At 47.2% G+C, this 21,963-nt stretch overlaps 1 protein-coding gene across 2 annotated transcripts; it reads left to right on the forward strand.

Moving 5' to 3' along the window:
* Positions 1 to 4,067: 4,067 nt before the first annotated feature.
* LOC144100165 (BTB/POZ domain-containing protein KCTD9-like) lies at positions 4,068 to 20,699 on the forward strand. 2 transcript variants are annotated; one of them, XM_077633188.1, is made up of 12 exons: positions 4,068 to 4,343; positions 4,499 to 4,671; positions 5,479 to 5,600; positions 5,915 to 5,958; positions 7,284 to 7,371; positions 9,514 to 9,710; positions 10,504 to 10,571; positions 11,671 to 11,766; positions 13,600 to 13,719; positions 14,547 to 14,661; positions 18,269 to 18,402; positions 20,501 to 20,699. In XM_077633188.1, the coding sequence occupies exons 1-12, from the start codon at positions 4,295 to 4,297 to the stop codon at positions 20,549 to 20,551; spliced, it is 1,257 nt and encodes a 418-aa protein (XP_077489314.1). In that variant the 5' UTR covers positions 4,068 to 4,294; the 3' UTR covers positions 20,552 to 20,699. The 2 variants fall into 2 exon arrangements, with proteins under 2 accessions (XP_077489314.1, XP_077489315.1); XM_077633189.1 differs by having other exon boundaries at positions 4,292 to 4,438.
* Positions 20,700 to 21,963: the final 1,264 nt, after the last annotated feature.

Below are 21,963 nucleotides of genomic sequence, written 5' to 3' on the forward strand. Positions count from 1 at the left end.
CAAGTGCATGACTAAGTGCATAATCAGAATTTGTTGTTTTCATGGCATACTGTTTCAGGAATAAAGAAAAAGGTTGCTTGCTTCTTCAAAGTGCTATGGTGTAGAGCTGCTAGCCAAGTGGTCATAGGCTGTGGTCAGTCACCTGTACTCGTGTGCTGTGTTCAGTGCTAGTTGCTGAGAGCATACTTTGCCAAAATGGACATCCAATTGACCAACCACGTGGCCAACGTGTACAACCACAAGTCTAAAATCTTTTCAGCTTGTGCCCACAGAGACTTTACTAAAGAAGGGAGAGACTGGCTCGATGAAGGTAGCTAGCTAGTGTAACCATGTTCCATAGTTTTAAAAATTCCTTGACGTCAAGGATCTGATGATCACCGGAAGCTGTACAACAAGTCCTGGCACCAAGCCTTCTCAAAGACGTACCTTACCTGCCTAACATAGCGCAAACTTGGAGCTGCAATGCCTTCCACAGCCTTATCAACCAGTTTGCTCTCAAAACATACCATTATAGCTATACTAGCATGAAAGCTAGGTTTGTGTCTATTTACTTCATGGGGCCGAGTTAAAAAGAAGGAATAATACTGAAGTGCAGTGTATGTTTTAAGTGTGAATAGGGGTATGGGCAATGAAAAAGGAACATGTGTACAGCAGCTTGCATGGCATATATGTTTCTTTTCCATTGTGCATGTCCTGATAAGCTGGCCATACAAAGCATTTTTCACCAGTTTACGTATGGAGTAGGCCACCACAAGACTTTGCCTATAATGAAACAGAATATTCTTAGAACCTTAGTTTATTGCAACACATAGTAAAGCGATAAAACATAACATAGGACTAGAGCATGTGAATTCATAAGTAATTCATAATTGAATTCATAAGTGACAACATGTGGTGAAAAGAGGGTGGCAGTGCACTTTTGGAAGACAAGGCAAGGTGAACTAAGCACCGCAGCTGTGATGGAGTCACCATCCTATACAGTAGAATCTTGGTGATACGAATCTCACGGGGTATCATCCAAACGAACAAAATTCATATGCAGAAGCATAGGAAATTCATGCACGCAGATCTGTTTACGGCTGACGGGATTTATTCGTGGCCATGCGGCCACGCTACTCGTGGTGTGTACCGTGCGATTAGCAATCGCGACTTCGGCGATGTGCTGTGAGGGCTGCGCACCGTCGCTTGCTGCTCGCGGTGCGTACCGCGCGATTAGCGATCGCGATTTCGGCGATGTGAGGACCGCGCCCCGCTCCTTAAGGTGCATACCGCGCGATTAGCGATCCCCATCTCAGCGATGTGAGGTTTGTGCTTAATGCTCGAGGGTGCGATCGCGGCTCGCGTGTTCATATCATCTGATGTGGCATGGTAGAGAGTTCGTAACATTTGAAATTCCCTACGTTGTGCACAATGCACTCCGGCTGGGGAATTTGCGAATTCGTATCAACCGTGTTCGTATCACCGAGATTCTACTGTAGTAAAGTCACACTGGTGCTTGGAGCATTGTTGGAGAAAAAAATGTAATTACAACATATTACATCTCTTGTATTAGTAGCAAAACATTATGTACGTGTTCAGTACTCTGCCAAAATTGTTCATGCAGACAGTGAGCTACCTCTTGTGCCATTAAATTTCTAGCCAGTGCTGCAGCATGTTAAAAAGAGGGAAAGCAGCAATTATAGAGATACACCGAGAGATGTGTTTTATAAATATATTTATTTGAGATTTTCAAACATCAAAATACTAGTGAGAACTACTGCTTCATTTCTATGAAATTAACAGAATGAAGGCTATTGTGAGAGATTTCTTTGTTGCATGCTGTTAGTGTCACAATTTATATGGGTCCAAGGACCTTGGCTATATTTACGGCACATGCTTCGAAGAACATGTGTGTAACCTTGTCAATGGTACAAGGATGTGTAATAAATCTTCTAGTTATGGTAAACACAGAGAAGTAAAGTGCAGTGGTCTGTAATACAAAATTTATATGTAAAAACTTTGCTTCATTGCAGACTTCTTGAGGATGAGACGCCACACTTGTGTGCTGCCTATAGCAGTGATAAGGGAATACTGGAACCCAGTGAACTGTACACAACTGTGCCTCCTCACACTACTGCTGGCCACGAGATGCCATCAAAGCTTGACCTGAATATTGCTCTGCAGTGTTCCCAGTTCAACAAATAACCATGCAAGCATAGATTGCACTCCTAGTTACAAAGATACAAAGACGAATTGCAATTGTGTGCAGTATATTGCAAGTCACTGTTCTGTAAAGCAGCTGAACACTGTGCTAGAAACAATAAAGAACTAAATTGGAATACAACTGGCACATTTCAGGTGAGATGCTCATTTCCATCTTGCTTGCAGGCCCATATGGGTGCAGTTTCTAGCGAAGATTGTAGTTGCAACATAGCAGCTTTGATCACATGCAACTGCATTGCTGTGTTGCATGCCCCTCTAGGTATATCTGCATAAAGCTGACATGCATAGTTAAGAAAAGCGATGAACTTGAACATTCTCATTCAACAGTGCCTATGCTTATGGGCTATGTGGAATTCTCATTGTGGACATTATTCAGACACTAATGAAACATAACACAGAGTTTTTAACAGAAAATTCTTTCCCGATTGCATTGTTTACCCCTCTCTGGCACCGGTTGCTGTTGTGTTTCAAAACAAACATTTTTCCACCGAACGTGAAACCAAACGTCATGAAAGGCAATTCTTCAAAGTTTTGTTTTTTTCAGGTATGCGCAAAATTTCGTACAAACAGCCACAATGCCTGAAAATTGTACCATCGAAATTCCTAGATTTCTCAGCGAACTGAGAGATCATTGAATCACTTCCTGTCTTAAAGATGTTCGCAAATGAGAACCAAACATTTCAAGCTATTAATGCTGCCCAAAACATCTCTTATCAAATTGGATAAGGGCGTGGTACTGAGTTCACTATTCTGAATCATATTGACAGCATTTCACTAATCGGTATGGAGAGGTAATCTACTGCAATATGAAAGGCTCTGAACTAGTCCTAAATGACAAATTCAATGTTAATTGCTGCATTTTCTTGCAAAAGGCTGAGAGTTGACTGTGTAGGCACAGCGCACTTGAATGGTGCCTTGCCACTGAAGCCAGCCTTATGCAATGTCCACAGCTAAGTGCAGGCACAATGAAGCCATATATAAAGCTGACTACAATATTAAAAGAAAGGATTTATCTAACTGTCAGTTTCACCACTGAGTTTTCTCCAGTACTGCTGCCTTTTTTTGGCATTTGATCTCTTGATGATAATAGATGTGCACTCTCATTCTCTACAGGCACCATGAGACTGCTGATCAGTTACTAGTCTGATTGGGTCTGTGGAATGTCATGTGACCATAGTGTTACTTAGAAATCCTTAAGCCAACAGTCACTTGCCAGTTTTACACCATCCTAAGTAATCATGTCCCTTTACCCTTAGATCTGCTGTTACTGTGCCATTTGCTTTCCTAAACAAAAACACTAACTCTTTGCAGTATGCTAACACCGTGCCTGCAGTTTACAGCATTTGTTTTCAAACAAACCCATTCAAAAGGCGCCTGGTGGGAAAAAGGAGGGAGGGGGGGGGGGGGGGACTGCATGGCCAGTTTTAATAAAATGCCTAAAGAAAGCACTGAGCTAATGGCGCCTGGGTGTTGAACACTTCATGTCCCTCCCTGCGACGGCCTGCCAACTTGGCTGCTGCTCTACTTAATGTGTTAATTTTATTTGTGTGTAACCCCCATGGTTATCCAGCTAATCATGTGTATATTAAAGAATATATACTGATCATTTTTGGCTTCAACTGAATTTAGGGCAGGTTTATCGTATTACGCTTCGTCAATAGACACCCTTAGCATACCGTGTTGCCGTCACCGGTACCGGAATATCGGGAGCCCGTGCGCAGACAATGCGCATGCACAGATAGCCTTGGCGGCGTCAGATGGCGCCAGGTACCTGGAATCTGCGCAGGCCAGTAGCATCGGGACCAATCAGCGCGTGCTCACCGGCGGTAGGCGGGCTGCCGCTACTCCGGTAACGGTACGCTGAAGGTGTCTAAAGCATCCACGCCAGCCGACCGTGAAAGGCGCTGTGCTTGAAATATAAATGGTTTTGAGGAAATTATAAAGGTGCAGTAACTGTCTCCTGCGTGGACACTTCAAGCGCACCGCGAGAGAAGGAAACAAGGTATCATTGAAGGAATAGGTGGCGTAGTGGAGGGCTGAGCCACCGCGGCGGGTCCTGTGTTCGAGCTATGCTTGAAGTGAAGAAAAGGTGATGGGGAAGAAGAAGAGGAGGAGGAGGAGTGCCCAGGCGCTAGACGCAGGTCTCAGAATTCGTTATTTATATTCACAGATCCCTCTATTTAAATTCATCAGCCCCTTGAGAGTTTTCCCCTGTTTGGATCCGCACCAAACCCTGGTCAGTCCCCCACCGTGGGTATGTGCCATCGCTTTTGAGGCAACAACAACAACGACGCAGGTCTCCGATCCGTCGACGACGCGCCTTCGGCCGCAGCTGCATGGGGCCGGGAGTCGAGTGAGCCTCCTTGCACCATGCGGTGTAAAAAGCGCCGGCACCCGGAGCCCGCACGGGCCGAGAGCAACTCCGTCAGAGTAACTGTGTTCAAGAATGGAGAGAATCGCGATGGCAAGGTGCGTCAACCGACATCGCCACCGCGACATCCTCGTAAAAGCGTGAAATACGCTCGATGTGCTAGCGTATATAGGTGGCAACGAGTGACCACAGGCTGGTCGTGTCCGTCGACTACTTATGCGGGCCCCTCGCTACACACTGGACGAGTGCCGAATATAGCATGGCACCCTGCAGGGAAGTGAGCGATGCAACACGACAGGGTGCCTTATTTTTCAGCGCAGCTGCTAGCTCGTTTGCCGACTGAGCGGTGTTGATGATGGTTCATCTAGATCACTTGGCCACGGATCGATCACGTGACTCGATCATGCAATGGTTCTGATTGGTTCTCAGAATCGCGACGTGATCACACACGTGACCCCCTCGACGCTTAATTAGTTACCGAAATCATGTTATCACTCACGCAACATATCCGCTCCCCGGCGGCTAAGATTCTAGAATAATCCCCTCCACATGGTCGCATCGTCACTCTAGCTGCTGTGGGTCCCTGCACACAGCGAACGCCCAGGCAACACGGCCGCTCACACCCAAGCCCCAGCTCTCGTCAACCGGGCTGAGAGCGAACCTCCTTCGTCTCGCAGTGCCGGAATCGACCTCTCAACTACAACGACCTCACCCTGTTTTACAAAAATTCCGCCTAATGTGTCTTTCACTGCATAAATCTCGTCGTATAGTTTTGTTTTTGTTTTTACCGTTCTGAGCCAGCTTATCGGGCTGCATGCACGCGGTCCCGCTGTGAACTCTGTCATAGCGACGCTCAAGCATGAAAACCATTTACACTTAGCATGCGTGTCCTTTGCATGATCAAGGTGTTCCTGGTGCCGGGTTATTTCGGCGCATTCCTTGTGGCCATTGGCGAGAAATTTGGGATGGCAGCAAACAGACTGTTCACTCAAGACGGCACCGAAATCTTCAGCCTAGACTCAATCAAGTGAGTCACTCTCGACCGAGACGCCCACTATATAGTCGGACACAGCTCAAGAACGAAGGGGCAAATGCCCCTGAAAGGAGACCATCCAGCCAATGGCGTCGACGATTCGCCTCTTTTTCCCCTTGAACCTGCCAGCGTGAAATCACAGTAGGGTGGCAGATGAAATGGGAATAACAACGGGTTAATGAGTAATATTAACCGCAGAGTCATAAAAATCGGCCGACGCCATTGGCTAGAAGGCCTCCTTTGAGGGGTATTTGCCGCTTCGTTCTTGAGTTGCATCCGACTATAGTCTTCATTCAAATGCTTCGCAGGGACGACGACGTGCTCGTGGTTTCGTCTGGTGAGAATTTCAATGGTGAGCTGCACTGCTCTGTTTACGCCTTACTGTCTTGAGCAACGTCCTTACCTGCATCACAAATGATCGAGAATGGCGGGAGTACGTATTAGCTCAACGGGAATAACCATAGGTCAATTCCTTTCATAATCTAACCAGTCCTATTTTCTTCTCGTACTGAAAAAACCAGCGCAAATACAGAGACCAGAAGACTGGAGGACAAACATAGCACTGATCTTCTGGTCCCTGGTCTTCTGGTCTAGTCGCCAGAAGACTAGAGGACAAACACAGCGCTGTTCTTCTGGTCCCTGTTGTTTGCGCTGGTTTTTTTTTTAAACCTGAATATATTCCAAGCTGGCCCAGTTTTCCGTCCTATTTCCTTCTCCCTGCTTCCCATGGCTCTCACGCTTTCGTACCGCCCTTTATTTTCGCGGGGACCGACTTACGGCACAGATGATGATAAGATGCTTTTACAGTGTACAGCGCCATGCTATTTTTGTTCTCAGTAAAAATCGGTTCTATGGACCTTTCTGGTTGTGTAGATGTTCGTCCGGCAGCAGAAGGTGTTTTTATGCCGATTGAATTGGACTTAGGAGGAGGAGGAGGTAAACTTTATTAAAGAAGAGGTCTTAGGCGAGGGCTGGGGTGACGTTCCCCTCCCCGCGGTGGGCGCCTCTTCTAGGCCGGACGCCAGGTGGCCGAACAACGATGTCGTTCGGCGACCTCTTCGGCCCGCTCCGTGACTCGGAGTTGAACGATCCGGGTCCGAGCTGAGCAGCGCGGCCTCCCACTGCGCCACTGCGATTGGGTAGAGGGCTTCAGACTGTTCGACGGCTTGTCTTGATTACATGAGTATAGGATGTGTGGTGTGTCAGCCTTTTGGTGTCCACATAGAGAACAGATTTAAAATTGGATTTAAAAATTTCCCGCCAAACGATTCAAACGTGATGTCATAATCTTTTTTTGAAAAGGACTCCGCGATCCACAAATAGGAGGGGAATGTCAGCGTAGCCTGTCCTCAGGGATCCCCCCTACAAAAAATTTTCTTGACGCACCGAAGTTTGCAGTTTCTGTTTATGGAGTTTAACGTCCCAAAGCGACTCGTGATATGAGGGACGCCGTAGTGGAGGGCTCCGTACATTTTCGACCACTTTGAGTTCTTTAACGTGCACTGACATCGCACAGCACACGGACGCATTTTGCGTTTCGCCTCCATCAAAACGCGGACTGCGCGGGAGAGCATTTTTAGGGAAACCAGCGCCACAGAGAAACGCAGCTTAACTTTCAGATAATCCACGCTTGCAGCTCCTAGATATAGCGCTCAGCCTCTAACTTGGCGCCCGCAGCGCCACCGTCGAAGCCACTGTCCCTGTGCCCGGGCGACAAGGATGCGATTCTGATCAACGTAGGTGGACAGCACTTTGAAACAACAAAGTAAGTATTCTTTCCCAATCGAACAACTTCATTCACCCGTGGAATCTTGGATGCTGAGGTGGCTAAATGCTGGAAGCACTCTGCATCATCGTAAGTAATCTAACTGGCTTTAGGCAGGCGTCGCAAAGCTGGACAAAGGAGGACCACGTGCAATCCGCGCGAATAACTCATTTCTGTTAGCAGAGCCAACACACGTTCTCGCGCGTTCTCGTGCGCGCTCTCGGACGTGTACCACATGGTGTGGGCTTGCCCCTCTAACCCTGCTTACCCCCTTTCCCCTCATCTACCCCTCACATCGGCTACTCTACGTTAGAGAGCCAAAGAGCCCTCGTCGCTAGGGCCCGAGCTGCCGCGGAAGCCACAGGGGTCCGGGACTATGGACCTCTCCTAGAATTTGTAAGGAGCTGGCCCCCAAGGCCAATAATAATAATAATAATAATAATAATAATAATAATAATAATAATAATAATAATAATAATAATAATAATAATTGGTTTTGGGGGGAAAGGAAATGGCGCAGTATCTGTCTCGTATATCATTGGACACCTGAACCGCGTCGTAAGGGAAGGGATAAAGGAGGGAGTGAAAGAAGAAAGGAAGAGAGAGGTGCCGTAGTGGAGGGCTCCGGAATAATTTCGACCACCTGGGGATCTTTAACGTGCACTGACATCGCACAGCACACGGGGGCCTTAGCGTTTTTCCTCCATAAAAACGCAGCCGCCGCGGTCGGGTTCGAACCCGGGAACTCCAACCCAAGGCCAACTCCCAAGGCCAGTTCTCGAATAAATGTTTTTCACCACCACCACCAACACACGTACTAAAACGGTCTTTTCTAGTGTATCTTATGAAAGCTAGGCCAACGTCTCAGGAGGCCTGCAGCTTAAAGGTAAACGCACGCAAAACTAATCCTATTGCTGCAAAAACGCCGCAAATTTCTTTGGTCACAATGCATCTATGCCAGGTGACAGAGCAATTCTGAATTTCGCTCTTGATATACTGTATGAGCCTGCGTATTTACCCCCAGTTTTATCCTCCTTGGACACCCGGAAGTCATCGGAATTGGCTAAACTTAATTATAATGCAATCATCTTTTCCTTAATAGCTCTGTTTCTTTACACCTTTGGAATGAAGGAACCATTAGTGAGTGACGAAATCCTGGAAATTCATAACCTTTATTCAACATTTTCAACGCCAAGTCACTACACGGTTGAAGGCGTGACCCTGCTTTCTAATGGCAATCGGCGACCGGGAGCCAGTTTTCTTTCTTCTTTTTTTTTAATGCGAAAATTAGCCATGTGATCGATAAGCTCAAGTAGGTCGTGGAGGCTGTTCTCTCCAGAAACCTGAGCAGGCTCCGGCTCTTAGCGTTGTCAGTTAACCACAAGGAAAGGCGTTCCTCCCCAGTAATCGTCTTGTCCTTGAGTCCCGCGTTCCTGGGCACGTCCAAAAAGGTCGAGAAGAGCCACCTCAGCAGCCGGCGTGGAACATTTGTTACGTGAGTTGGGCATTGCATTTTCCTGAGAGCCTCATTGCTCCGTGAAACCGAAGAGCACGTTTCAATGGACGATTTGAATTCAGATCCTTAGTTCTGATTGGACCGCGGCGGATAACGGGCTCCTTCGCGTATTCGGAGAGATGCTTTGGATTGCCGAATGGAATATGCCATATAAGTCGTGGTGGCAGTGGATTTGTGGCCTATAGTTTCTGTAAGCAGCCTGATATCGCGCTGCTCTTGCATGGTGCATGCAAGCCAGACGGCATACATGTCTGCGAACACTAACTCCTGACTTTTTTAAGCGCGCTAGCTCTTGCTCATCACGTTTCCCGATTTATAGGCGTCTGCTACCACCTCTCTTCGGCGTGAAATTTTCTGTCCAAGGAATTCAAGATGGCGGCCTTCATAGTAAACAGATATTGCAACCCAGCTGGTGATTGATTGGTGACGTCGTTAGTATATCGAATTGGTGATTGACTGATTACGCCACTGATATATCCAATTGTTGATTTATTGGTGACGCCACTCATTCATATCAATTCTACTAAACCAAACACCTAACGTTCGTTACTTCGTCTTCCAGACGGTGGCGGAAAATTTTATTCCATTCTGGCCAACGGCGCCGCATTCCATTTTCTTTCCGCAAGGACTGCGTTGTTTCGCCAGCAGCCTCGTTCGCTGCTCGGCTGCTTGTTCAGCCAGAACGCGGACGAGGGCCTGTGCCTGAAGGAGAGAGACGCCAGCGGAGCCTACCTGGTCGACCGGTGCCCGACATACTTCGCGCCCCTCCTCGATTGCCTGCACGACGGAGAGCTCCGAGTCGACGAAGGCATTTCACCCCGTGGTACGCGCGCTTATCCACATTCCTGGTTTTGAGGTGACGGTTAGCGGAAGAAGGCAATGGCGGTGGACAATGGAAAGGTTTGGGTCGTCATCAGGTTGGTTCTTAGGCGTGCGCGCGCTTAAAGCGCTGGAGATTGTCTCAATATGTATACTGCACACGACCCCTGCAGCGTTCAGAACGGCTACGAAAAACTAAACAGGATTGTGCGTCTCATTATAGTGCGTTTATCCAGCGCAGGTGTGGCATGCTTACGATTTATGTATTTGCGACTGCACTTCTTTTTTTCGAGGCATACTCGCAGTGACGTCACGGCGCGGGAGTCACGTCGGTGGTTCGAAAGGCTCTGCGCCTGACGGCTCCGTTTACGTTGACGTCACGGCGTATGCGGTTACGAAGCCGACGCGGGGCACTCCGCGCGGGGAGCGCTCAGTGTGCTCGAAGAGGCGTCATATAGAAGAGGCCAACTTTTTCGGATTAGACTGGCTGATACCTGAACTGGAGGAAATGTGCGATGAGAGATTAAGCAGCAGCTGTTGTTTATTCATTATTGTTTGTCTTTCTCTCTGGTAGACTGCGCGTGATGTCACTGTGTTGGAACTACTCAGCGTGGCGCGCTGCAGTGGTGTCATACATGCGGCCCAATCAGGGTGATGCGTCACGTCAGCGGCACAGAACCGGGAAACGCGTCCTTAAAAGCTGCCGCTCTAAAACGAACGCTGAGCATTGCATTCAGTTATTTCGTTCTTACCCCGTACCAGCTAGTGAGCCTACTATTATACGCTCCATTTTCCAGGCGTCCTAGAAGAGGCCAAATTTTTCGGGTTAGACTGGCTGATACCTGAACTGGAGGAGATGTGCAAGGTATGGCATAAAGTCAGTCGGTGCCATGAACGACGCGCCATGTTGATACCGTGACGTTATAGAGAAAAGGAGCTCATAAAATTTCTAATTAAACGTTTACGCTCTTGTTGCGTAACGCGCTAAACTTGCCTAAAGCTGTCGCTCTGCTGCTGGTAGCATTTTGCTAATGCTTACAAGACCTGCAGTAAAGTACACGTTTTGTGGTATCCAGGGCTACCGCAACGATTGTCACTTGCCAGGCACCGATCACGTGACAAGACGAGATTATCATGTGACCGGGTGATGAAGGTCTACGCGTAGAGCGTCAACCATCCGCCGGGAGAGGCTCTTATGTCTTCGACCTATATACTTTGGCTAGTCTTTGGCCAGTGTCAATCCCCAAAGTTGGGCCGACCTTGGTGGCTAACATAGTATGCAGAAGGGTTGAAATGCGGGCCAGTTGGTTCATAGTAACTTGAAAAAGACCAGTCACAAAAGACAATGGACAAGAGAAGGACTGTACACGCCCCAACGACTGGTGTGGCGTGTACACTCCTTCTCTTGTCCATTGTCTTTTGTGACTGGTTTTTTTCAGGCTAACATAGGGTGGAGCTAAATATGGTTGGCCACAGTATGTCGGTTAGACGTAGGGCCAAGGTTTTTTTTTTCTGCTTGGGGTGCTGCCGCCTTGTTTGGCAGTTTGCGTGCACGTGCTCTGCATGCCTTTGGCTGGTGACAAGAACTTGCTGCTTGAGATGCGCGGGGCAGAACCGGCGAAACTACAGCAGCAGGTCTTGTGCATAATGGGCAGACTGATGATATCGATCTCGGTGAGAAATCACAAACATTACGGCTGAAATCTGGGCGCATTGATCAGCTACTAAGGCGAGAAAAAATAGGGCGGGAAAATCGTGTTTTATTTCGCTTCGGTTGCCAGGTACACATACGAAAAAAAAACGGAATTTATTTCCTCTCACAATTGACAACAGTGGCGCTATAGCAGGAATTTGCGCCCAAGAGCACTTAAAGAATTCGCTAGTCTGAAATTGATTTACATAAAGAACAGCGATACTCGATGGGATACCGTTCGATGAGATGTTAAAATATGTTGCTCCAACAGCAAGAAGAACGCGGTTTAAGGGGCCGTGTCTCTCTGACCCGACAGGATGTAGTCCGAATCTTGATCAAAACGCCAGTGTCCGAGATCCGCTTTCAGGTAAGTGCAGAACATCGCGCATTTTGGTCCCGTCGGTTGATCGCAAGCCTGAATTGCACGTTAAAGTGGCAACTCCGTAGGATTTTTGAACACTTGTGAGTTAACCGGCGCGTATTATATTTCTTGGACTTGGCTGTATTAGTTCCGATAAATAGTTTTTTAGAACGATGAAAAGAGCTAGGAAACCGAAATTATAGGTTTTGACCAAATATGATGTAGTAAGGACTAAAGCACGACATCTATGATACTGTAACAAAACATCTCGCGTGCGCGTTGATTGGCTAAACTGGCAACTGTGACAAATTGTTTGCTCTGCTATAAAACTCCGTCCGGCTGGGAAATCTGGAACAAAGGATCAAGGCTGCGGAGAAAGGCGCAAAACGGTCTTAGTGACCAACACTTTTCAATGGCAGCAGCCTGTTGCCGATCACGATAGGCTATATGGGCACGGACAAGACTAAATACAAAACTTAGAATGCTTGAAAATAGGTGTAAATCTTCGCAATAAGTATGCTCTCGCACATTGCTGGTGTAGTCACTTTGATTGAAGCACGTTAACGCGTATACTTTTGCATTTCATTCGGACGTTATGGTCCAAACTGGCCACTGTTTCTGAAGCCGGTAAAATATATATAGTTTTTATTTCCCTCACCTTTTTTTTTTCTCAGAGGTGTGTGTTCATTTTAAAATATGAAGGTTCAAGTACAGCGCAGGCCCAGTTTTGCTTGCGAAGCGTGGGGAATTTAGCCGATAATGAAGAGGTGCAGCGTATGATTGTGGGAAGTTGTGAAAAACTGTGGAATGCTAGCAGGACAGGAATAAAAACAGAGGCCAACACAACCTTAGTTTTTATTGATGAGGACATCCACCTCATACCCAGAAAACAAAATATGCTGCATGTGGGTCCGCATGCGGAGCTTTCGCCTCATCATGCAACTATAGTATTGAGAAGAAACGATGTTTGCTTGCTGTACAGCGCTGGCTTTAAATTGTCCCTTTTTCTCTTTCGTGACGTCATTCATCCAGGCTGCTTCATCTGGTTTTCTCCAGCAGGTTTGTCTAGAAGTCATCAGCGCCGCGTGATTTCTTCAGTGCAACAGTTTTTTGTATAGAACCAGCTGCAGTATGAAAGGAAACAGTTGATTTGTGCGCAACAAAGAAAAAAATGTGTGTCGCCAATACTTGCAGAGTAGTCATTTGTATAATGCGGGAAATGTGTTCCCTTTAGAATTGGAGCTATCTGTACTATGGCGCTACATATTTGTAGAAACAGTGATCGGCCAACAACGGACGTGTCAGTGGCGAGCCGAGCGTACGGTCTTTTGTGATTTTCCTTAGTTCAGTTCCAACAACGTTGTACATGGATAAATTATTAACGCAGATGAAATGCTTGTATTAAGTTCATGGTTGGACCTACAACGCACTTTGAACCATCCCTTACAAAAATGGTCCATAGACAGTCTGTAGACTTCTTATAGACCCTATTGCCTTCCTATAGATATCTCTTTTTGTCTATCCATAGTTTATAGACTATCTATAGACAAAAGTCTACTAAGAGTGTAAGGCCGTATATCAATAATAGATTGTCTATAGGATTTGTATTGCCTATAGACTCGCTTAGGAGGCAGTCTATGCATGTTGGTAATTCATAATGGAAATGTACAGCGCACGTGTGTTCCACGTGTCTTCCTTGTGTCCTCGTCTTTATTTGCGCTGTACATTTCCATTATGGCCAATAGACTGTTCTCTAGGGTTTGTCTATAGTCTATAGACATATAGGCAGAGATCTATGGACAGGGTATATACTGTGTACAGAAAATTTTGTAAGGGCAGGGCGAAGACTTGAGGGGTGCCGACCTGTCCCGGTTGAACCTGCGGCGCGTCGACTTCAAGCGAGCCGACCTGCGACACAGCTGCCTCGAGTTCGCCGACCTGTCCCAGGCTGACCTGGAGGTGAGCGTCGCATAACCGTAGCGGAAACTGACCAGAGACTTAGCCAGACTTCACAGCTATAGGGGCGGAGGGAAGAGATGCAGATGCAGTGGGTTAATCTGTTCATAAGCCGTCCCTCTGCTCTTATGAAGACAAATGCATTTGCCCTCACTCTCCATTGGACTTTGGCAGCTATATTTGTATTATTTATTTAGACATACTATCAGCCCACTAGGAATTTTAACAGGAAGGGCTAGTAAACATGGCGAGTAGAAAGATAAAATAGAGCAATAGCACTCTAAAATGACCGGTACAGGAAGCACACGCAAAAAAACACAATGTTAATATAAAGGAAGTACAGCGAGACACTTAACTAAGCATTATTAGCACACAAACAAGGGAGAGACATCATTCGTATGAAAACATGAGTATACTCGATAGATTTGTCGTAGACTGCATATTAGCATCGCACAAAAGGAATGAAATAATGACAATAAAGTACGGCATTAAACTTAAGTTATATTAAGATAGACTGACCCAACAATGTTTGCAAATGTTTGAAAAATGTTTAATGAAGCGGAGACAGTAATGAAATAAAGTTGCTTCATTCTCTTAAGTGGAAAAAATGAGTACGTGAACGGGTACACAGGAGACGCCAAAAATCGAATCGCTGAGAAAAGTGCTTTTCAGTGCACATGGCGTGTGGGAAAGTAGACATAAACGGCGCAATGAAAGGTATACTGTCAACACAAAGAACTGGGCATTCTAGCAGATTAGTCGCGCGGATTCACCTGGATCAGTGGCTTCCGGTATCCGTTCAGAAAATGCTTCCGATCGTTGTCCACAAGGGTGCGCAGTTGCTGGGGGCAAAGATGGCGCACGCCAACTTGGAGGGCGCCGACCTCAACTCGTGCAACATGGGCGACCCGGACGGCAAAGCCGAGAACAGCGCCGACCTCCGAGGTGACCCACGCTCTTGCACAGTCCAGCCGTTAAATGCTTAATGCCACGCGAGACTCGTCAGATCTACTGTCATTTTCCTCAACCGAGTTCAGTACATTACAAGCGGTCATTACGCCTGTCCTATGCAAGCTGTGCCGCCATATTCCAACAAATTTTCTGTCCGCATCGCCGCATCACATTCTCTGCCTGTCCTCCCATGCAAAAATGGTCTATAGACAGTCTATAGACTGTTTATGGACTCTATTGCCTTCCAATAGAATTTTTGCCTATTCATAGTCTATAGACATAAGTCTACTAAAAGTGTATGGCCATAAATCTATAGACTGTCTATAGGATTTGTATTGCCTATAGACTGTTCTGTAGGGTTTGTCTATAGACTTTATAGACAAGTCCATGGACAGTCTATAGACTAATAATAATAATAATAATAATAATTGGTTTTTGGGGAAAGGAAATGGCGCAGTATCTGTCTCATATATCTTTGGACACCTGAACCGTGCCGTAAGGGAAGGGATAAAGGAGGGAGTGAAAGAAGAAAGGAAGAATAGGTGCCGTAGTGGAGGGCTCCGGAATAATTTCGACCACCTGGGGAGACTGACTGAAGAAATTTTTGTAAGGGCTGTCCGGTTTCGTTCCCGTTCCCCTAATCTCCGCTTCGCCTTAATTCCTCATAGAAAAACTTTGGGGGTCTTCTTAACTACATTCGTAAAGAAGAAAATGCGTTATCATTTAGGTTGCCTGCTATGGTGTCTACAATGAGTGCTATGTTATTTCAATTTTCCCACCAAAACTCTGGTTGGAACCGGTGCTATTGCCCTTACATGGTATACACGAGGCACCTTATAAAATGTTCCGAGTACCTTCCATTGGTTTATCGTATGGAATTATTCTAATCCGAAATGTCAATCCACCCACTAATCCACCTTAATTTATTGTCTGGGGTGGGCCTACGTCCAAAATTTTGGGGGTCTTCAGATTTTCAAACTTGGCGGTGCTCTATGATTGGTCCACTATAAGTGGTCACGTGGTGTTGGCATCACGACCCTTTTGACCAATAAGGGAATTTCGTGACAGAGAAGCTGCAAAATTTCTTGTGAGAATAGACAATCTGAATTTTGCCGCATTAATAAATCATGCACTCGTATTAGTCCTCGGAGCCCAAGGTCCCCCGTTTCTTAAAACTATCCACGTCACCACCCTTTCCATCACTAACTGCACTCTCTCCTTTCCTGTTGGGTTAGACTACGTTATGTTAGGTTAGGAGTGTGTATCGTGAGCACGCGCCGAGAAGGAAAAGCAGCCACCTGTCTGATCTGTGTATACCACCAAAAGACAGAGAAAGAACAGCGCGGATAAGATATAACAAACGCGAGTTGATGTATCCTATCGGAAGGTATGAGAAAGAAATCGAACTTGGGAGTGGGCATAAAATGGGTTGAGCATGTAGCGCAGAGTGGACACGAATGGAATAACGGAAGCGTGGCCGAGGCCAGCAGGGGTTCAGGTGGAACTCAGATGCCAGGGTTCTTCATTTGCTGCGATTGAATGGTTGAGGTTATCGCGCAGGATGATCGAAGATCGCTCTGAGACGTCCTTGTCCTGCAGATAGCTCAAGATGCCTAATGATAGTGGTTACGAACTTCCTTAGGACTACAAAAGGGGGTAAAAAAGAAGCAGTGCCAAAAATTGTCGCCCCTTACCCTCATTGAAGAAAACTGCGGTTATACCGACACCATCGATATATATATATATATATATATATATATATATATATATATATATATATATATATATATATATATATATATATATATATATATATATATCATGCACAGCTGCCACAACCCCAATGTATTCATCGCCCATCATCATTAGCCAATAATCAATCATGATGAGCCGGTCGCCATTTCCCGCCAGCGCCACCGTCAAGAAAGTTACGACCACTGGACTTCATTCTCCTGCCTAAGCAAATTTTTGCAGTCGCAATCCTACGCATATATTACTTTTCGGCAAGGTGGAATTTTCATACTTTAAACAATGGGGTGTCTCGATCGGCATGTAAAGCGGCCCAAAGGCCTACCGGCAATTTTGGTTTTTGACCGCGGTGGCTGCGTTTCGATGGAGGCGAAACGCTAAGGCGCCCGTGTGCTGTACGATGTCAGTGCACGTTAAAGATCCCCAGGTGGTCGAAATTATTCCGGAGCCCTCCACTACGGCACCTCTTTCTTCTCTCAGTCCCTCCTTTATCCCTTCCCTTACGGCGCGGTTCAGGTGTCCGCCGATATGTGAGACACGTACGCGCCATTTCCTTTCCCCAAAAACCAATTTTCATTTTTCCTGTCATCTAAACTTGGATATACATGTATTCAAATATAAGAAGGCTGAGCTCTCAACTAAGAGAGTCAGTGAACAACGTGCTGACGGTTACGAGGAAGTCTTCAGGATGAGTCTGGAGCACGGTATAAGAAATAAAGCCTGTGACCCGCTAAAGGCAGTGGCGCGGCCAGAATTTTTTATGTGGGCAGTATAGAAGAGTGTGCCATATAGGTCAGATGGTTTCGGACACTGAAGGAGAGGTGTAGAGGATGAAAATGTATTTTGTGTGCGTGTCTGATCGGCCACACTTCGTGGAAAGGATTGAAGGGTAGTGCTCTTGGCGTCGTCAGCAACCCTGTGTTTGCATTGTGTGTCGCTATGTGCCGTTTCGTAGAACGACGCGAAGTGACTCGCGACTCGCTCATGGTTTCTCATGTGCAGTGCGAAACGCCCGACAGACAACCATTAGGTACCTTTAGCACAGCGCATGCCGCTACTGCGTACATACGCTGAGGCGCCACGCTACCGTCAACAGCCGCGCGTGCTGTTGACCAATCAGCGCGTGCGCAGTGGCGGGGCGCGGCACACGATAGCAGTAGCGGTACGCACTATGCTAAATGTAGACTTAGTAAAGGCTGACTCTATGCCCCTAATCGATAGGGGCACCCTATAGCGTTAAGGAGCTCGTGTCGCAGAAAAGCCGGTGCCGTCGGCGTCTTTGGCCGTGAGCGAAAAATGGCGCATCTCTGTGGAGACCTGAACCGCGCCATAACTGAAGGGATTTTAACGCGATCATTAAGGATTGATTGATCGATTACTTGAATGATTGATCGATCGATTGCTTGATTGATCGTCGGTAGATCGATTTATTTATGGATTGATCGATTGCTTGATTAATTGATCAATCGATCGATCGATTTTTCCTTCCCTCACGGCGCGATCCGGGTGTCCAGCGAGAAATGTGAGACAGGCGTCATTTCCTTTCCTCAAAAGCAATTGTTCATTTTCCTTCCCTTACGGCCCGGTTCGGGTGTCCGACGAGATATGAGACAGGCGTCCTTTACTTAAATTGTCCAACGGGCCACGCGTCGCGCCGAACGGGCGATGGCGTTCCGTGTACTCCTCGGCAACGCTGCGACACGTTGTCTATTGTCGCTAGCGCGACTGCCGTAGTGCAAGTGGCTCCGTTCAAAGTCCCCAGATCAGGTTTGCTAAGTTGATCTAAGTAGTTAAGCTCGCAAACTGCTGTGCAACACGGAGATAATGTTGCTGCCGGTCGTTGTCCAACCAGGGGCGAACCTGACGGACGCGAAGCTGGACGACAGTGTCATGTACGGCGTCAACCTCCGCAGTGCGCAACTCAAGAATGCCAGCCTTCGTCGGTGCGACCTTCGCTGCGCAGCCCTCGCAAGCACAGACATTACGGTGCGTGAATCTGTTTTTGCTGCGCTCTTTGGTTAGCCACTTGAAAGCCGCATCCTATGCACCGAGAAGCGAACAGCAAGGGTGCGATTGTCTTTAAACTATTCTTAGTATAGCACCAGCATGAATTATGTGACCTATTCGAATTCGAAACTGTTGCGCAACGCAACTGTTTCCGTCACAAGCAGGGTGTCACATCTCACACGCATTTGACACCTGGAACGCCGGCACCCATTGGAAAAACCGGTCGCGTTCCGGCGGTTCGAACGCTGTGCCTTCTGCATAGGAGGTGTATTCTCTCCAGGGCTTTCAACGAGGATTGGTGTACTGCCGCTGCACTCATAATCGTGTACTCGTTGTAGCTGCAACATCTGTAGTATTTCAGCCCCCCTCCCTGCCCGTTTCTCTTCGAATGTAAATGCGTTCCTTTCGCTCCAGGTTATTCTATTAATACCAGAGAAGTACGTACCTACATTATAAATGCATCGGTAGTATATGCTTATTGCCCTGTGCTGATATCATGTCAGTCTATATGGACTTGGTCACGTGGCCGCGCTTATCACGTTTCGCCTCAGAGCCCTTGGTCTGAATTGGTAAAGGTAGATAGACACGATCGGACAAAATCTGATCTCGAGGACGAACAGGAACTCAAGTGGTTTGACGTCACGGATTCCGGCCGATCAACGAAAAAAAAGGACGCTTTTGGGGTCTGCCGTTTTCTTCCGTCGTGTGTATGCATTCAGCACGCGGATTGTCCCTAACTGACGTGACGTCACAGATTCGTCCGCGACCACGCCCGTCGTGTGAATACAGCTTAACTGAAATTGTACTATATGTACGATAAACAGAATTCACACGGAGGAGTGGGAGGCTTCTTGTGGGGGAGTTGGCGTCGCCGGCAGGCGGAAGCCCCTGCTCCACCCCCGTAGCGGAGAGGCGGGGGGGGGGGGGGGGTATATTCTGGCCCCCGCCGCCACAGATGGGTTCAGTTAACTTATTTGCCCTAATCGCTTTGTTCGACTGCCTCTATGGAGCGATACCACACGTCAGCCACCCGTGCCCGGGAAGGGCCGTTGTCCCGAACCAAAAAAACCTCTCCCCACTAACCCGGGTGGAGGGTTGCTTGCCGGGGATGACGTATGAATGATGATGGGTTGATAGGTTATGTGAGATTTTGGGGAACGGCACTTCTTGCGCCACTCCCCCTCCCATCTGACAACGGCAGGCCCCACCTCCCCGTGCAAGCAGGAGCCGTTTGTGCCACACTAAATAGAAAGGAGTAAAAAGGGAATAAGCTGTCGTCTAGTAGAGAATGCTCATTTTTGTAGCGAGAGCTACACTGGGCTACCAGTCGAGTATTTCGCGGTGGCCGGGAGAGGCCAGTTGTGCGCATGCGCCGTCACCATGGCAACCGGAGAGGAGCAGCAGGTTCAGCGTGCGCTTCGCCGTCGGAACGAAGCGCGCCGCTTTCTTCGTCACCGCCTCGCCGCTCTATCAACCGAAACGCGCGTCGCATGCGTATAAAAGGCGGAGATGTAATGGACAGCTGTATCACAACGTTTGACATGGATGCAGAGAAGGAGAGTCCAGCTGGTTCTAAATGGCGATATAGACAAGAGAATATTAATTCTTCCGATCCTGAGGTTGTCGCCTGGGGGTTATGGCTACTCAACAAAGAGAGAATGAGCATCAGAAGGCGAAGAGAGCAGCGGAGATTTCCGAACAGAGAGATGAGCGGCTTGCCAAACGGAGACGGCAGACTGCCGAGCGTAATAGACGGCGCATAGCCGCCGAGATGGAGCCCAATGTCTCTCATTGCTAAGCATACAGTGACCACAACAAGCTCAGCCAGGGAAACATACCTCTTGCTACGTATACCCTGGCATAGGCGAGCTAAGCCGCCACTGCCATTGTTTTATTCTCATATAGGCGTATTCGTGTTTAGAGCGCAACCAAGCAAATCTCTTGTTAGGTACTTCACATATCCCTCAAAGGGAAACTTTTCACGGTTAAATCCTTGGAAATGCTGCACAAGGAGAAATGTTTTTCGCTGGCTGGAGGAACAATGTAGGCACCGGGTTCTGCTATTTCTGTTTTTCAGATTTGTGACCTACGAGGTGCTCGCCTCGGAGGAGTAGATCTTCGCCCCTGACGGCCTGCGCACGGATCCCCCTCGAGACATCCTCCGTGCCACTCAAAATTAGGCAGAATGAGCCCAGCGAATTTGTCCGTCACGTACCCAACACTGCGTCTGGCCGTCCAGCGGTTTACTTTTGATACGAATAAAATTTTAAATTGTGCGTGCAGGTGGAAAGCGAGAATACGAGATCGCCCTCCCCGCGCACTATTTTCTCGGAGCCGCGACTTAACCCTTACAAAAATTTCTTTAGACAGTCTACAGACTTGTTTATAAAGTCTATAAACCCCAGAGAACAGTCTATAGACAATACAAATCCTAGACAATCTATAGATTTGTGGCCATACACTTTTAGTAGACAGTCTATATAGACTATGAATAGACAAACATATTTGTAGATAGGCAATAGTCTATAAGAATTCTATAGACTCATTTTTATAAGGGTTGCGCTCGCTCATACGCAACAATTCTGGCCAAAAGCAGTTTGGTCGCTAAAATCGAGTGAAATTTCATCACCACTCAAATGGATCGCGCTAGAGGAGGAGAGGAGAGTTCAGTCTGATTGCAATTTTTAATACATTACAAGTCACGGCCACCGCCCGATTTAAAGGGTTCAGCCTCATCCATCCATCAGTTTCCAATATATGGCCGACGTTGGAAGCCTCGACCGACCCAAGGTTTGGCCAGCGGCACGCCGACATTTAGCCCTAGCTCGGTTGCAGGTTAGGACTGTGTCGGGCCAATATTGCTAAGGTCGGCGTTCAGCACTGGCCCGACGTTGGGGTGCCGGTGCTAGGCCATGCAAGGCACATGTGTGTGTCCAAGGTCGGCTTGCGACGTTGGTTCGACTTTAAGCCTAAGTTGTTTTGTCCGTTGAAGTCTCTACCCAATTTTTGTTATAGCAAGAGTCGATTATATATTTTTCTGGCCTTGTTGATGTTTGCCCGAAAGCAAACGCTATTAATGCGAAAGCTAAAATCGTGAGCTATGGCTCACGAGACGAAAAGTCCGCAGAATGTCACCGAAGTTGTCCGCAAACCTTGGTACCGGACGTCAAGTGACGTTATAGTCGTGACGCACGTTAATGGTTGGTTATAAAATTGATGCCGGCGGAGTATGTCGTAATGATAGTTAAAAATGACGCGAATATAACGAATGTCGTAGGATGTTGTAACTGGAAACCGAATATAACGAACTTACTAAATTAATGGTGTGCTACGTGAACTAAGGTAACTTGCAAAAATTTGACGTCATCCTAAAGTCACGTGACAGGGTGAATTTCGCGTTTCTCCCATGCAGCAGACTGCAGTGCTCAAGTTTTTTGAAAACCGCCCACTATACTCAAACAATTGTCTTCTTTATGACCGAAACACTCGGTGATCACAATCTTGATGTGATCTCGGAGTAGCCAGGCCTTCTCTGGAATC

Source organism: Amblyomma americanum, chromosome 8, assembly GCF_052857255.1.
Source record: "Amblyomma americanum isolate KBUSLIRL-KWMA chromosome 8, ASM5285725v1, whole genome shotgun sequence".
In the NCBI taxonomy this organism is placed as follows: domain Eukaryota; kingdom Metazoa; phylum Arthropoda; class Arachnida; order Ixodida; family Ixodidae; genus Amblyomma; species Amblyomma americanum.